General features: G+C 38.2%; 1 protein-coding gene across 2 annotated transcripts in view; it reads left to right on the forward strand.

Annotated features, from left to right (window-relative positions):
* Positions 1-17,049, forward strand: part of LOC148079833 (vang-like protein 1) — a 40,361-nt gene that overhangs the window by 20,644 nt on the left and 2,668 nt on the right. The window contains exons 4-6 of one of the 2 annotated variants that reach the window (XM_087791516.1): positions 10,060-10,491; positions 10,731-10,906; positions 15,108-15,268. In XM_087791516.1, coding sequence (XP_087647642.1) covers positions 10,060-10,491; positions 10,731-10,906; positions 15,108-15,268 — 769 coding nt within the window. The remainder of the gene's footprint in view (positions 1-10,059; positions 10,492-10,730; positions 10,907-15,107; positions 15,269-17,049) is intronic. The other variant, XM_087791517.1, reaches the window with a different exon arrangement.

Raw genomic sequence — 17,049 nt, forward strand, 5'->3', positions numbered from 1 at the left:
GCTGAGGATTTTGAGAAGCGGTCAGTGGCAGAGATGGAGGCGGCAGATGAGCTTCTGCAGGTGTTGGAGGTGTTTGAGACTGTAGAGGAGTTGAAGGAGGTGATCGTCACAACGGTTGACTCGCGTGTCGGTGCTCCTCCACTGATCTGCACCGGACCAGGAACCAAACCAAACCAGGTGAAGGAAGCGACTGTAGATGCTTTTTGCTTATTTTATCATAGCATGATATGATGTTTACTTCAATATGATCAACCTTCAGATGCTCTCTGCCTTTTCTGGACTGTTCTGTGTAAAGATGTTGAAGAATATAGCACAGCTGCATTTTTATCTTTTAAAAAAACATAATTATCTTCTTTCTATATACTCTTTTTTTTTTTTTATCTGATCCAACTTGAAAAAAATAATAATCCATCGACAGGACTTACAGTCGTTTTCCAGTGGGACTTGTTACGTCATGCCTTTGAAATCATTGTTGCTATTTTAAGCTGCTCTCTTTTATGTTTTACAAACAAAAAAATCATTGTGACCACAGCTGGGGAAGTAAATACAGCTGGAAATACAATAAATCAGTTAAATGTTTTATACAGTGCTACAGCTGTTTTATATGTAATCCCCGGACCGCTTTCTATTTCAGTTTTGACTTGGTCTTAAAATAAATTAACTGGTATTTGCAATATTTACTTAAAGTATTCAGAATATTACTTATTTTATATTTTTGGTATAGATTTTGCATTAAAAATATGTCAGCACTAATATTAAATACAGTTCAGTGTAATACAATTGTTTTCATCTGATGTTTTGAACACAACCTAGAAGCCATGTTCGGACCTTTGCCAGACTAACTTAGTTCTTAAAGTCCTGCCGTTTGTAGTTTTGTTTGAATATATAGATGTAATAAAAACAAAGTTGTGTATTTAGATTACGCAACAAAGTATATTTATGGACATTTACATGTGTTGCGTCTTTCTGAGACCTACACATACAGTGTATATATGAAGTAAGTATGAGAAAATAAAACAATACTTTTAAGCTTGTGTTTAAAACATCAAGGCAAAAGTGAATTTTTACGTCTCACTTTCCATTTTTTGTTACTTTTTTATTTATTTCACAACTGTTCCCATCTTATTTAGGCCTCTTTTCCATCTTTACGTCATTCCTTTCTAAGAAAATTCTGTGAAAATGAAAATTGTATTAACTTCCTCGGTCAATTTTCTTATTTTAATTCCTATTTTGGCCGATGAGACCAGACAATCAGAACACAATGTTCAGTATCCAGAGCAAAGTTTATCATCCCGACTGGTTCAGCAAAGTAACAACACTCTGAGAACACACTGAATCTCACCATTCAGCATCTTGTTTAGTTCAGATTCATGTCTGTTTGCTCTGCAGTGTCGGTGTCTTTCTTTGTAAGGCCAAATTTTACTACAACGACAGGTGAACATTCTGAATCTTCTACACATTCTGGTTCAGAGATTCCTCAGCTTGTTGAAGGAAGTCGGAGGTTAAGCAGAGTTTCTTTAACTGCAGATCCACACAAAAACGCTGTCGGCTATATCGCTAAAAGTTCTTTGTAGGATCAGTCCAAAACATTTTCAGTCGCTGAAAAGGAAGATTCAGAAGTGGATAGGCGACTTAATTGAACTTGAGTTTCAATCGTTCTTCTGTAAAACCAAATCACAACTTTTTTTAAAACGATTTTGACTAATGTCTCTTGAAAGTAAAAAAAAAAAATCACAAAATTTGATAATCCAAGCAGCATTTCTCAAAGCCTCAAATGACAGATTTGCAAAATGTGTTTTAATAGTAAATATTGTGCAGTATATTCTATTGATTGTATTATTCAACCAGTGAGTGTAAAATACACAACATTTTCCATCTCCTTATGAATGTCACTGAAGGTTTTTATGATACAAATCATAAGTCAAATGACGCCTCAAAGCGAAGCTAGTGCCAAGTGTCCTGAATACTGAAAACATTTTTCTGTTTGTCCAAGAATTTATCAATGTTGCGGTAAACTAGTTGAAGATGGAGATGCTTTATAAAGTAACTTCTGAATGAGATAACATTGGGTATGATGTCATCTTTCTGCTATCATCTTGATTAAAACTGGACTGGTATGTTTCTGCTTTGGGTTCTCTGAATGGTCCAATTGCCCCAAATGTCAGTCTACAGGTACACAGATGTTGTACTTATGTTGCACTACAGACTCAGAGCTCCACACCTCTTGCACAGCCTGAAGCATGTAAGATTATGTTGCAGGTCTTTTACATCAGTTTTGCTCAGATCTTAACATGCAGGACTATTTTGTTATCTATCTGTGATATCTTCTGTGGAGTCCACATCGGTGTGCTTGAAAAGCCTATAAGTCGTCTGTTGTGTGCATGTCACGGTGCTCTCTGTGTGGACGGTCTTAAACTTGCCAGCCTGCCATTGTCTCTCTCTTTGACTTTTCCAAAGTGGAGAAGCTTAACCCGTGCTTCTCCTTCTTGTTCTGACACGTTCTTGGCGTCCTTTCTCTCCATTTGAACAAGAGTGGTTTAAGATGGCAGAATGGGGCTGTTTGGGAATGCTTGTGTTCAGTGTCTGAATCTTGCACAAACACCTTCCCTCCCTGGGGTGAATAGAGTGCACTTGTTCCTTTACTCCTGAGTGAGGTGCTTTGTTTGAAGGCCCACTCACTTCTGAACAAAAGGCTTCTAAGTGAACGTTTCAAAACAATAGCAGTTATTTATACTCAAGCCTCCCTTGAAACCTAGTTAATGCAGAGATTGACGTGCAGAAATATCTCCCCCCTTGACTCTGCATCAGTCTTCCAACACTATTATTTCTGTGAGGTTACCACCAGTAAAGATGTTTGGCTCATACAACCCATTTAACATCTTATATTTAGGGGATGGAGATGTTACAATTCTCTTTTAAGGTTAGAATGCACCATCCTTAAGCATGTGAATGAAGTGTGACCCATGATTTAATGATAAACTAATGTGGCCTTCACATGCAAAATATGAACGTTTGCTGGAGGCTTGCATTCCTAATGATGTTATGGAAATGAGGTTTAAAAAAAGATTCAACTTTTCTTTTGTTCAAACAAACCTGGTGGATAAAGGGCGTGAGGCTCAACTCAAGCTACCTGAATTTTATTTCCAAGACGGCACTTTCTGTCGTTGTTAAATGTATTTAAATCGTGTTTTTAATAGGTGAACTAGATACATATATTTTCTTACATGGGTTAACTTTAGAAAGGGTATGAAGACATTAAAAAAAAGGAAATTACATTAATAGAAATAAACATATAAATGATGTAAAAAATAAATGTAAAATTAAACTAAATAATTGGGAAGGAAAGTAGAGCGTTAGTTCAGGTGGATTATCAGTCTTACAATTGCTGTTGTTATTGAAATCATCCTTATTTATTGTGTATATTGTTTTGGTGATGGGAGATGTTTGAGTCTGTATTGGGGCTTCTGGTGTCTTGACCCCCTTTTCCCCTTCATCTTAGAATTGCCCTTTCAATCATATCAAAGCAGCAATAGAAGGATAATTTTGGAGAGCATATGTGTTTCGAGAGCAGACATCTGTTGCTGGCACAAATATAATTTGATCGCAGCGATTGATTTTGTAATATTAATCTTCTGAGCCAGAAGCAATAGTTGTGGAATCTGCGCCACAGAAAACATTTCTTGGTGCAGTTTGCAACATTGTTTTCACCATAAGATAAGGGAGGTTTTAATTATGTCTGTTGCTTGGTTTTATTGTTCAGCTAAGTTGGTGAGGAAAATACTACAGTAGAAACTTTATTTACTTTACTCTTCTTCTCATACCCTGCCATCTAACCCTGACTTGTTGACTCTGGTTTACAAACGAACGTTATGTCGTCTCTCCTAACGACCAGTAATAGAATCCATTCTAACAAGTGGCTCAGCAGTTATGTGTCATGTTGGGATCAAGCTGTAAAGCTACCAGATCGCATTTCCATTCTGTGTTTGCAGTCTGGCCAAATATGCATCAAACAAAATACTTGAGTGGCACGTCGCGTCTGTCTTACAACCGCAGGCTCCATGTTTCTCCTGCGACAGCTCAACTCAGGATCTGGAGCAGACTTGCTCTGATTAGTGTCAATTCTGTTTGTCGGTTTTTCATAGTTGAATATGCATATTAAATAATACAACTGTGTGTGTTTGCTTGATGTTTATGTCTTATGGACTCTCAAATAGCTTTACATTAGCATGTAGACCTTTGACCTTTTCAGTAAAGGTCAACTTGATCAGGTCAAATGAAAGGGAGGCAGAACAACCCCATTAGAATTAAAACAATTTCAGTAGTGTGTTGCGTACATGTCAGCTCCTTTTGTCGATTGTGATATAACTCACAATACAATACCGTGACAATATTTGGCCCACAATAACTACAATATCACTGAAAGAAATATCCTCAATGGTATATCACAAAAAATGTGACCGCAATAGAAGAAATACCTTTAAAAGTGAAAAATTATTTTTATCCCAAAACTTTGTACAATGTAAATAAGAAATGTATATTTCTAGAGCACTTTTCCAGACCAGGGTGACAAAGCGCTTGAAGAATTAAAACAATACCCAATAGAGTATATACCTAAAAGGTCAAGCCACCACCGAGAGCAACACAGGAGTCTCGGAAAATTAAGGAAAAGCCTGCACGAATAAATATGTCTTAAGATGTTTTTTGAAGGAGTCATTAGATCCATCAAGCACAGAGCGAGAGGAAGATTGTTCCAAAGTTTAGGAGCAACAGCCTGGAAGGATTTCTCTCCTCTGGTCCTGAAGCGTGTTCAGGAACCATAAGTAGATTCTGATCCACAGACCTCAGAGGCCAAGATGGGTTGTAAGGCTGGATCAGATCCCTGATGTAAGGTCTGACCATGAATAGCCTGAAAGCAAGAACCAGAATTTTAAAGTGAAAGAAACTGGCAGCCAGTGAAGAGTTTTAAGGATCGGAGAAATGTGAGTTCTTCTACTAGAGCGGGTCAGAATTCTCGCTGCAGAGTTCTGTATTAACTGCAGGCGAGACACCTCCTTTTTCTTAAGACATGAAAACAAACTGTTGCAATAGTCCAGACGAGAAGTGACAACATTTTCTTAAGTTTAGAGATTTTTCTCAGTTGAAGGAAACAGTTTCTGGTCTTGTCAACATTTAGCTGCAAAGTGTTTTCAATCAGCCATTGTTTGATTTCTAGCAAACACTGTTCAGTACACATGTAAGTGCGTGAACATTAATAACATGTATTTTGTAAACCATGTTAGTGCTTTGTTACTGATGTAATTATGAACAACTTGTTGATTTAATTTAACAATAGCTTAACAAGCTGAGAATAACTTGAAAAGTAAATGAAATATTGGTCACATTTGTTTTTCCTCCTTTGTCACTTGAAAGTAGTTAACTGTGATAGTCGACGCGATATCTTTGCACATTTGAAATGTTACGGTTATATTTTACTTTGTGAAAATACTTCTTGTATATTACATATTCTTTATCCAGTCGGAAAAAAGCCAAAGTGGGTCCAGACTAGTGAGTGGGTCTTTGACTTGTTTTTCGTTGTTCATATTTTAAGGCATTCTTGTGTCTGTTCTTCTTCTATGGTTCTTCTGCCGTTGTTAACTTTAGGTGTGTCCCAAATCGTGCACTTCTGCACTTACACTTAATATTGTGAGTGCACAAGTTCGTCCAGAAGATCAGTGTGCGAAAATGGAAACTAAAGCTATGTCACTGACGACGCGTCTTTGCAGCAGATGCCGGCGTAAATGTCTAGAGAAAACACAAATTTTACCACAAAACAACACAACAGTAATAAACGAAATGAAGCTAAACTTATTTTCGATTGGAGAAAAGAGCTGTCAAGTGTCGGCTGTAGGGTTCCAATAGGGTTCCAATAGGGTTCCAATTGCAAAAGAACTGCACTAATTATTCCTCACTGCTCACTGCTTTACCCTCATATACAGGAATAGCGCCCCCACAAACAGGACAGGAGAAATTAAGTACTGACATGTTTGTTGTAATAACAAAAATGTCTGTGTCTATATATATCTATATATCTATAGATATATATTTGTGTGTGTAAACACCAATAACATATATTGTAGCTGATAAATAGAAAGGCAAACTCTTGCAGTTGAGGTTGATTTGCCCCGGATTGACCCATTTTATCACGATTCACTGACTTTAATTAGCTCCTCATGACATGTCACATGACGCTGTAGGAACTTGTTAAAACGAGTCGAGTAAAATAAATCACGTCTGCTCAGTTTACTGCGTTAAGCAGGTGTTGTATTGCAGCGTGTGTTTTTCATTAGGATTGAAGACGAGAGGTTCTTGTGCGTTTACCGTCTCCAGCACTTGAACTGTCGATGACCTTAAGTTCTTCCTCCTCCTCCTCCTCCTCTTCCTCGCCGGACCCCCTACTTTAATTGGCTGTATTGTTGTTGAGCCCTCCTGTCACACCCTTCTTTGTTCCCCCTCTCTCGGCTCTTCCTCTCCGTTTCACCTATTTTCACATGATGAATGGGAGCGGGCCTCCTGCGGGCTTCCCTGTGCTAAACCAGATTGGGATTTTGGTGAGTCCTGCTCAGAAAATATGGGTCACTCTTTTTTTTGGAGTCAGCTGGGAGAAACCTCTCAGGTAGAGCCGGTATTTATTTGTGTGACGGTTAAACAAACATCCTTTAGCTTCCTGTTCAAAGATAATTGACTTTTACTACAAATTGCCCATTTTTTTCCCCTCTTTCTTTGCCTGAGAAAGTGTTTATATAGTGTCGAGAGAAAACAACTGTCCTGGTGTGATTCACAAGTGTACGAGCGATGAGAGCTGATGAGTGTTTCACAGCTGTAAAACAGGAGGAGCAATGAATCATGTCTCCCCGGAGTCTTTTCCAGGTCTGCCGGGGGTTAGAAAGATGCTGTTCCAGACGACTAATGTTCATCGATTTTCTTTCTTCCACAAACACACAGTCCCCCCTTTGTTCCGCACTCGTCCACACAGTAGCACCTCAGCCACACATTCATTTACCACACAGTTGATGCATTTTATCAGCTACAATTAAAGCTGTTGGTCAACAATTTTTATTTCAACTACAACATGTGCTTTTTTTCCTGTTGGACATGATTCAATAGAATGTTATTCACATGAGAAAAATCCTGGATTTATTCAACACAGTGTCAGTGTTTCAGATAAGTTTTTTAAAAAAAAAGATATTCATTGGATTGTAATTGTAGTTTTTCCTCACTTTAGAAAAAGTTACTTCTGTTTTTCTTGGAGTATTTTTTTGGCTACTGAACTCAGGTTAAGTGCTGCTTGTCCTTTTAATGACGGTGAAGAACATGGACTCTCTTAGCCTCTTTAACCTTTGAACTCATGTCAATCAACACTCTCAAATGTTCTTCACTTGTGCTAGAGGTCATATGAGAGTGAAAAACATTATTTTTCCCTTCTTTCCTGCAACTTTCTGACTTTAATGAGGAGGCTAATGCATTTAAAAAAACGTATTGTGTCTGTCATGGACGATGTCCCCTTAAGCAAGAATTCATGTAAGCAAAACTTTTGATTGTCAGAGTAAAACAAATCTGGATTATTGCCCTTTTTATAAGGCCTAAAGTAGTAGAGACTGTGAATGCAACTCTGTCTTTCACTCACAATTCATAGTAGGTCATAAAAAGCTGCTTTATTCGTCTAAACAAGGAAGTCCTTGACAGAGTGTAAATGTAGTGCTTTAGGAAGGAACCCTGGAAATAAGTGACAGTGTTGGACTTGAAAGCTTTATTCCATTTGTTAAATACAAAATAAATATTGAAGTTGTCTTATTAGAGTTTAAATGTGCTTAAAGATAAAAGCATACTGAATATGCATTTTGCTTTTTTAACTATCATTTTTGCTTTGTTTATTTAAAGATCATCGTTGAATCATGGTGTGAGAGCGTTTGTTCAGAACCACAGAGATCATTCATTTCATTCAGAGATCACTGCCGTGTCGAGAGCCGACCTTGTTGGTTGTCCATGATACTGTGTGTCCTCCCTTCTTTTTGTCCTCTCTATTACCCTGAGAGCAGTTTCTTTAATCTTGCCAAGCGCTTTCAGCTGCAGTGCCATTGCTGCCAACTGCTGCTGTGATGCTTTCTAGGATTTCCTGGTCTAACATGAGCCCGATCTGATTAAGAGCCTTTGCTTCCATTGTGACTGAACACTGATGTACAAAGCAATGATCACATTTGAAGCATGTTTTCTTATGATGAGATCCAAATATACGCCTACAAAAAATAATATTACACTTGCTTGTGTAGAAAGTTTTTTTCTTTTCTTTTTATGTCATTTTTCTTTTACTGACAAAGCACATTACTTTAAAAATACAACAACTTATTTTGTTGAAAATTAATGTTTTCTACATTTAAAGGTTGAATTTAAAACAATGTAATAAAACAGAGCGAGACATTCAATATTCTAAATTACAAAATTAAAAAAACAACGTCTTTCAAAAAGTCACTTGAGAGTGGAAATGTTATTATTATTCTAATATTTTATTCTAAAACATTCAATTCAACCTTTAAATATTCTGAAGACACTAGGATTCAAGGGAAAGGGGGGGGGGGGGTTCAGTGCTCCAGTTTTTTTTGTTTTTTTTTAATACAAGGTTTTAGTACCGACAGACTCGGTGCCAACCTGTGCTAAGTAGATCATCCCATTGTTGCTACTGCTGCTATTGGTGCTTCAGTTGAGCCCTGAGGCCAGAGAATGTCCCACTGCACCTCAGACCACCTCGCCGCGACACAGTAGTCGTTCCAGGACGGCCTCTCTGCCACCCGGGTCGCTCGGCATCTTGAAAATAGTCTAATCGTGACTCTTGTCTGCTGGCAGTGCAACTCTGTGCAGCTTGTTATGACTGATCTGTGATCTGTGTTGTTGTAAGAGCTCAGCGGCGACACCAGTGACCTTCATTATCTGCGGAAGCAGTCAGACTGGCACGTCAGCGCAGCACAGCTTTGTGTACTTTTTCCACTTCCCATCTTCTGAGCCTTTCTCTATCGCAGAATACACTTTTACTGCCTCCTTTCCTCTCTCGGCGGCTGCGTAATGGTTCTGTCGGTTTGGCGTTCGATCGCCACAAGTGATTAAAACCTCTTCAGTCCACTTAATGTTTCTCTCTTGTGCTTAAGCACCGTCCACTCAATCCAGATCCTCTTGCATTCACTCAAACAGGTGTTGGTAATAGAAGTGTTGTTTATTCATGATGAAGCTCTAGATAACATCGTAGTCTTCTATCAGTGTGTCAGTCAAGAGCTTCCAGGGTTTAACGCCGAGACAAAACCAAGCTGTTGGAGGTCTAGATCCAAACCTAGATGTTCTAAATCCAATTATATTTTTAAATTAAAAAACAACAACCAAGTTTTCTTTGTAAAAGAAGTACATCGAACGGTACATAATAGTGTTATTATTAGCCAACTGTCAACATAAAAAAAACTTTCTTAAGTTAAGACAAAAGCTTGTATCTATATAAGTTACACGATTAGAAAGGTCTTGTTTGGTAGAATAAATATAAACTCATCTTGATGTCATCGACAGCCAAGCATGTGTTTATCTCATCATTTTTCTTCTGGTAGTCCAACCGTCCATTTAATAGACCTAAAAAATTATTTTTATAAAGAAAAGAAAGAGCTTATGTGAATTAGCAGTTATCTTTCATGATGGATTTATTGATTTATATTAAAACAAAAAAAGATGAAAAGGTTTCCAAAAGGTGAAAGATAAAGGTCAGTAACACATCCAACAAAAATGTATCTGGACACGCATGTAGATTTTATTGCACAGAAGATAAGTTGTGGCATGTTGTTCGTGTTTAGCATCAAATTAAAATCCCAGGCAGCAATATTGATCACGTGGATCAATGTTGTTCTGACTATTTTTCAAGTATTTTCAAGCATTTACATTTTTCAGTCAGAAACTACTGTGAATTTCCTTTTTTTTCCAAAGGATTTGTACTCGGACTCTACATTTTTTTTTGTGCAACAAGCAAATATTGATCATCATTTCTTTCTTCAGGATGACAACTGGGGCGAGACCACCACGGCAGTCACGGGCACGTCCGAGCACAGCCTCTCTCAGGAGGACATCGTGCGGATCACGAAGGACCTGGAGGACAGCGTGGGTCTGGACTGTCGGCGCTACTTCACCTTGACTCTGGCAGTGATCCTGGGCCTCCTGGTCTTCCTCACGCCGCTGGCCTTCCTGGTCCTCCCGCACCTCCTCTGGCCAGAGAAGCTACAGACCTGTGGCACGGCCTGCGAGGGTCTCTACATCTCGGTGGCCTTCAAGCTGCTCATCCTGCTGCTGGCCGTCTGGGCGCTCTTCTTCAGGCCGCCGCGAGCCAGCCTACCACGAGTCTTTGTGTTCCGGGCGCTGCTGTCCGTCCTGGTGCTGCTGTTCGTGCTCTCGTACTGGCTCTTCTACGGCGTGAGGATCCTGGACACACAGGTCAGTCCATGGCAGAGAAGATAGAAGCAGATATTTTTTTTGTCTCATCCATATTTAATCCCTGATGGAGCCTCAAAAGAGGAACAACCAAAAAACACATTTTAATGATTTCCCTGGTGTGATTTGTAAACACAAGCTAAAATATTCAAATATTCACTTCTTGTCTTACATGAGTTTTATCAAAGCAGCAGCATTTCAGTGTTTGTTGTTGCTTAATGTGCTGCCGTCCCCCCCCGCAGGACGAGAACTACCAGGGGATCGTCCAATACGCCGTCTCACTGGTGGACGCTCTGCTCTTCATCCACTACCTGGCCATCGTCCTGCTGGAGCTGCGGCAGCTGCAACCCTGCTTCTCCGTGTGCGTGACCCGCTCCACCGACGGGGAGACCAAGCACTACAACCTCGGGCAGCTCAGGTAACAGACCCTGATGTAAACACCTGTGACCCCAACTTTAGTTGAATAAAAATAATGAGTCCAAACAATCAATAATATTCAAAGAAATTCAAACCGTGTTTTCCTCCAAGTCTCTCTCTTCAAGCCTTCTTTATTTTTTAGCTCTTTACTTTTGAATCTATTATTTCTAAATTAATGCAAACACATGGTTTACATTCAAATGTATAGTTAAACCTTATCTTATGGTATTTATGAAAACTATGGACTTATCAGTACCTTTTGGAAAATTGTTAAGCCCAGTGAAATACTCCTTCCGGGTTTCTTTGTGAACTCCGATTTTCCCTCCACAATAATCAATGGTGTGTGTTTGTATAAGTGTCTGTGTTAGAGGGATTTGTTTGTAGTATCCCCTGCCTCTTACCCTTTGTAGCTGGGACCGGAATGAGCTCTTTGTGACTGTGAAATAAGTGTAAAAGATGATGATTTTTCATGATATTTATACCATTTCATTATATTATCACGTTATTTCTTATAACTGATTTTGATGGAAAGTTAAATCAATAATAAAGTAATTACATGTTAATGTCAACAAGATAGGTAAATGAACAATAAACAAGAAAATGTATTTATACAAATCCATTTATATTAAGGCTTTTTAATGTAATTTAAATGTAATTGGTTGGAAAAACATCTTAATAAGAGGCTGTAAAACACTTTGGGAACAATGTTTAAAGAATTCTATATATAAAGTTTTTATTAATATATATTGTTATTGTTGTGTTAAACAGTGTGTCTTTAGATCCCAACCACTCTTGTTTTTTAAACACCTTCTCTGAAAATGAATCAATGAAATGTAGCTGGTGAACGTTAAAACGTGTGAACCCAGCAGTCGGTGTCGCTCTCTTGGGTGTTCATATGAACTCATCCACGCAGCCCTGCAGCGCTGCAACATTTGCATGAGATGCAGGAAGGTGTTTGAAGGTTGTTCATAGCCTCCAACGATATTTGACACCTGCATTTTTGACTTTTTAAAATATCTGCGTATGTTGTCTGTTGTCTAATCAATGATCCCGGCATAAAAATGTTTTTGAACTTTCAAGCTCTAAAAAAGTGATAAAGTGAACTTTGTGTGCACTGAAAGAGAAGATGAAGAAGAAGGAGAGGTGGAGTGTGGAGCTGAAAACACGCATGTGAAAGACAAGTCAGCCATGAGAAACCATAAGTAAAAATCCAGAAACAATGGATGAAAGTGTTGTTGCGGGGCATTAAAGGGGGGATGAGAAAGTCTAGCGAGGTGGAGAGCAGCGGACGGAGGCTGGAGAGGAGACTCTGGAGACTGACAGAGAGGAATCCACAGATGGAAGTGAAGACAGAATAGAAAACAGGTGATTAATAGTTAATGAAAGGGGTTGTGGTGAAGACTTCTAAAATGAATGTGGGAGTGGAGCAGAGAGAAGTGTGGCCTTGTACGATCCCGGCAGTAAAACGGAGAGATGGACTCGCACAGAAAAGAACGATGAATGATTCGAATGTTGAACAGGTGATCACACTTGTACATGAAGCAGGAAGAGCTTCATGACATCACTGTTGTCCTGCTAAGACCTGACACTTTCACTGACAGCGTATCAATCGTGCATTGGTGGAAACAGGTCAGACGAGTGTAGGTGTTTGTCTTGGCTGCAGCCTGGAGGGTGTTGTACTCTGTGAGCGCTGCCATTCATGGCTGCTCGGCCGGCAGGAGTCTGTTGTGCGTTGATGGCAAACAGGCAGATAATTAGCGCTCCCTGCTGACTGGAGGTGTAAGGATAATATCAATACACTTAAATATGGTCACGGTACCTTATTGGTATTTCACAGCTCTGTATCGATATTAAAAAAAATGTATATATAGATATATATATTTATATTTATATTTATTATTGTGTTTTTATTTGTTTTGGCTTTTAAATCATATTAATTTTTAGCTCTTTAGTTCTTTTCTGGTTTATATTATAAAAACACTGTGTATATTTATTTACAATTAACCTGTAAATTGGTTTGGTTTTTCTGTTACAATTCAACTTGGCCACTGGATACCAGTAATGACTGAGGACGAGAGGATACAGTCGACTCCAGCAGCTTTTGTTTTTATTCGTGCAGGCTTTTTCTTGATTTTCTGAAACTCCTGTGTTGTTCTCAGTGTTATCTTGACCTTTAAAGTATATACTTTATTGAATATTGTTTTTATTGTGTAAGCGCTTTGTGACCCTGGTCTGGAATAAATAATAAATAATAATAATAATAATAAATAAAAATGACCTACTTACTTACTTACTTTTAAAGCAGATGTTTGGACATATATATACATATATATATATATATATATGTGTATATACTGTATATATATATATATATATATTTTTTTTTAACGAAAGCAGTTCCTCAAGAGTCATGTGGTCTTTAAATTCTGCAACACCAGAGTCAAGTACTCGAAGATACTACAAATATATCCTTATTCATACAGTATCATACTATATTGTATGGTTGCCTCTCTATCTTGATACGTATGGTATCGAACCTCAACTTCTGACTCACTAACATGCAAATACACACTGGAATATATATTTGCTCACATAGTGTCTCCACTAACGTAGCAGCAGACATTCCTGCTTGTGATACCTTATCACAAAAAAAAGGGCCCCGGGGCCCACCAGCCCCTGTCCTTTATGTTCTGTCCCCTCGTCGAGAGCACAGAAGAATATGAAAGCATTCCTCTCAGAGGTGAAGGCGGGTGTTCTAACGTTCACTGCTGGGGACTTCCCTGTCAACATTCCCAGAGCCGAGGTTCCACCAGTTGTTTGGTTCAAGCAGTGGATGCAGGAGAAGCAGAACCTGCTGCCACACACGACAGAAACAAAGGTCCACTCTTGATTTCTCAATGCACGGCAGCAGTAAATGAGGCCTGGGTTCCTTCGCTGAACAACAGTGTCGTCATCATTTCCTGCTGCTCCCACCGGAGGAAATGACTCGATCGCTGTTGGGAAATGTAGTTATTGGATGAGATTATTGATAAAAGTCATTTAACAATTAAGATGAATGATTGGTTCAAGATGTCAGTTTTAACTCTTCAGTCGAAAATGTTGAACTTTGAGTTGCTTCGAGGTTTAGACTTCATTGGAAAAAAAACGTCGAAGAGAAAACACACTGGACAAGTGTTTAATGGTCCTGTTAAAAAAGCAGGTCTCTGACACGTCCAGCTACTCACAACTCTGTGCTCTGAACAAGAGTTTGTGTGACGAGTGTAAGTGTGTGTCACTGTTGGAAAACAAGTGTGTTGTGTCTTAACTGCCGACCACATCTCAACATTCACAGGAAATAATCCGTTATTTACTAGATTACAAGTCATTATGTGGTCAGTGTGGAATGTTTTATCTTTTTTTTGTCGGTTTGTTGTTGTGTTAACATCCCATAATATCAACATTAGACATTTATAAATATACTCTTTAATTTGTTAACATGTCAATGAACTCAGAATCAATTTTTGTCCTGGTGTGCTGTGAACATTTCTATCAACAAACAAGGCTGTGGTCTGTTATTATGTATACATTTAAGAAGTATATTCTTTCAGCCACGTTGGTGAATTCAACTTTGAAAAAGTTGTTGTTTTTACTAATAAGTTAAATGGATATACTTGCAGTTGTTCCACACAAACAAAAACATGTTTTTTTTCCCTTTATTTTACACTTATTCTGTAACTTTTCTACCTTATTGTCATGTACTTGTGCAGAAAGTTGAAACTGGAAATATTTATCTAAAGAACTTGGTAGTTGTGTGGCTATAATATTGGTTGATATTATAGACTATTGATGTATTTGTTCAATGATATGTGATATTTTAAATTAAAATGTTAAATGTCAAATAATGAAAACTTCAAAATACAATTATTTTTATTTAATTGGACAAAACAATTACATGATAAAAGTGACAAATAACATTTGCTAACATTTTATTTTAAATTGCAGAAGCAGTAAAATACACTTCAATTTTTTACAAAATTATTTTACCATGTCCGTAGTTAACACGGTTCTTTTTGTCTCTATAACTTTATTTACAATATTAAATTCAGGTCAAAAAAGGGCAACAATAAGAATAAACCCAGAAGCAAAAGTTGTGTTACAATGTTTCAGAGTGTGTACATTTGGATGAGTGTTGCTGAACTTCACTCAATCTCTTCCCTCGCCAGTATTCAGCGGGCAGCGCTCGCCATCCTGGAAAACTACTACTGCGACTTCCCGGTCCACAACCCGTCGCTGCTGTCCGCCTCCAAGTCCCGGGCAGCCAAGCACTTGGCGGGTCTGAAGGTCTACAACGTGGATGGTGAGTTGTCTGCTGCCCCCATCGAGGGTGAGTGGGATCCACTTGTCTTTGTCTCCTAGTGAAGTAGTGAAAAACTGTTCTGATTCAGTCAAATTAAACTGAAGCGTTGACGCTCTTCTTTGGAACTCAATACTTGAACGAGCGTCGGATGATGTTTGGACATGTAGCCGGTGACTTCAGTGCAGGAGCGTCGAGCTCCCAGGTCTCTGCACGTCTGCTCAGACTCCACCGGCTGCCCAGAAGCCAGGGCATCAATCATAAACGGAGAAAGTGTCAGAAAGATATAAAGAGCTTCTGATTGGTGGAGTGCCAGCGAGCTCGCGGGGAACACAAGTGCGATATCCGTCCGGAGCTGTCGAGCAGCTGGACTCTCATTTTTTTTCTTGTTTTTTTTCCTCTCCTCCGTGCGGCACTTAAGACGCTTTTAAGGCTAAACTGAAAGCGTATCTGCTGGACAGTAAGTGGATTCCTGTGTGATCTTCACAAACGTGCACGAGCACCCACTGGACATGGCTCTTTAATTTCTTCTCTGTGCTTTGATGATGATTAAAAAGCTCTTTCTTGGAGAACCCTTCACTCCCCCGTCACTCCCCCCCGTCACTCCCGCATGCCTCAGGTGGATGAGAAAGTACAGACGGGCGGCAGGTGAGATGTAACACACCTGTGCTGCTGAATTATCACTCGCGCCTCAAGTGTAGCCCGGCGTCGCTAAAGTGCACTAACTTGAGAGGCCGGCTGATAAATCAATGGCTGTTACGCCGTCGTTCCCGTCGCGTCTCTCCTGAGCCTCGTCCTCCTTCACTTCCATCAAGCGGCAGCTGCTCAGGGCTCGCTTTAGGTCGTCCTAATGAAGCTCCTGAGTGAAGCCGTCACATCTCAGGCTTCTTCCAGTTCTCACATGATCTGGAAGTTGTTACAAAATGACCTCCATCACAATAATTAATGAATAATTCCAGTTTGGTCCTCCGTCAATAATTGATTTATCCCCCATTTTTCCAAGCACTGCTGTTTGTCCTGTTTAAAATAATCTACAAAACATGTTTCTAAACGATATTCAAGTTTATTCAAGAGGAAGAATCTAAGGATAAAGAATACATCTTGTAAAAATTATATTATTTTTATCATTGATCATTGATTATACAACAGACAACATACATGGATATTTTAAGAAGTCATTTTTTAGTTATTTTATTTTTATTATAAATAACTATGTTTCCATAGTTTTACTTGTTTAAATATCAGCTTAGTATATGAATATATATATATATATATATATATATATATATATATATATATATATATATATATATATGTGTGTGTATGTATATATATAATACTATATCGTGTTTTATTGTTTAATAATGTATTCATATTTTATTAGGATATGCATCTAGTTAAACTTATTTTCATAATTGTATGTCTATAATTATGTATAGTTATAATTAGGTATTGCTGTGAGTGCTTATATAGTATAAAATTACAGTATAAGTATTATAATAGTCATTTGATACAAACTGATGAATAATTTTAAAAGGGGTTGGAAATCTTTTTTTTTTACTTTTTCCTAATCCTTTTTTTTAAGTATTTTTTTGTTTTTGGTGCTTTATTTTATTTTTTCTATTTATTTATTTTTATATGTAGAAATAATAACATATATTCTTAATTATCTAAATAAATCTATACATTTAAGTGTGGGTATGGTGTTTGTTTTTTAACCTACTTCTCTGATGACTTATTTGTAAAGAAAAAAAGAGATTATTATTATTAAAAGAAATGTACAATTGTAGTTAAAATATTTCATTGTATTA

This window comes from Callionymus lyra, chromosome 5 (genome assembly GCF_982586985.1).
Source record: "Callionymus lyra chromosome 5, fCalLyr1.hap1.1, whole genome shotgun sequence".
Classification (NCBI taxonomy): domain Eukaryota; kingdom Metazoa; phylum Chordata; class Actinopteri; order Syngnathiformes; family Callionymidae; genus Callionymus; species Callionymus lyra.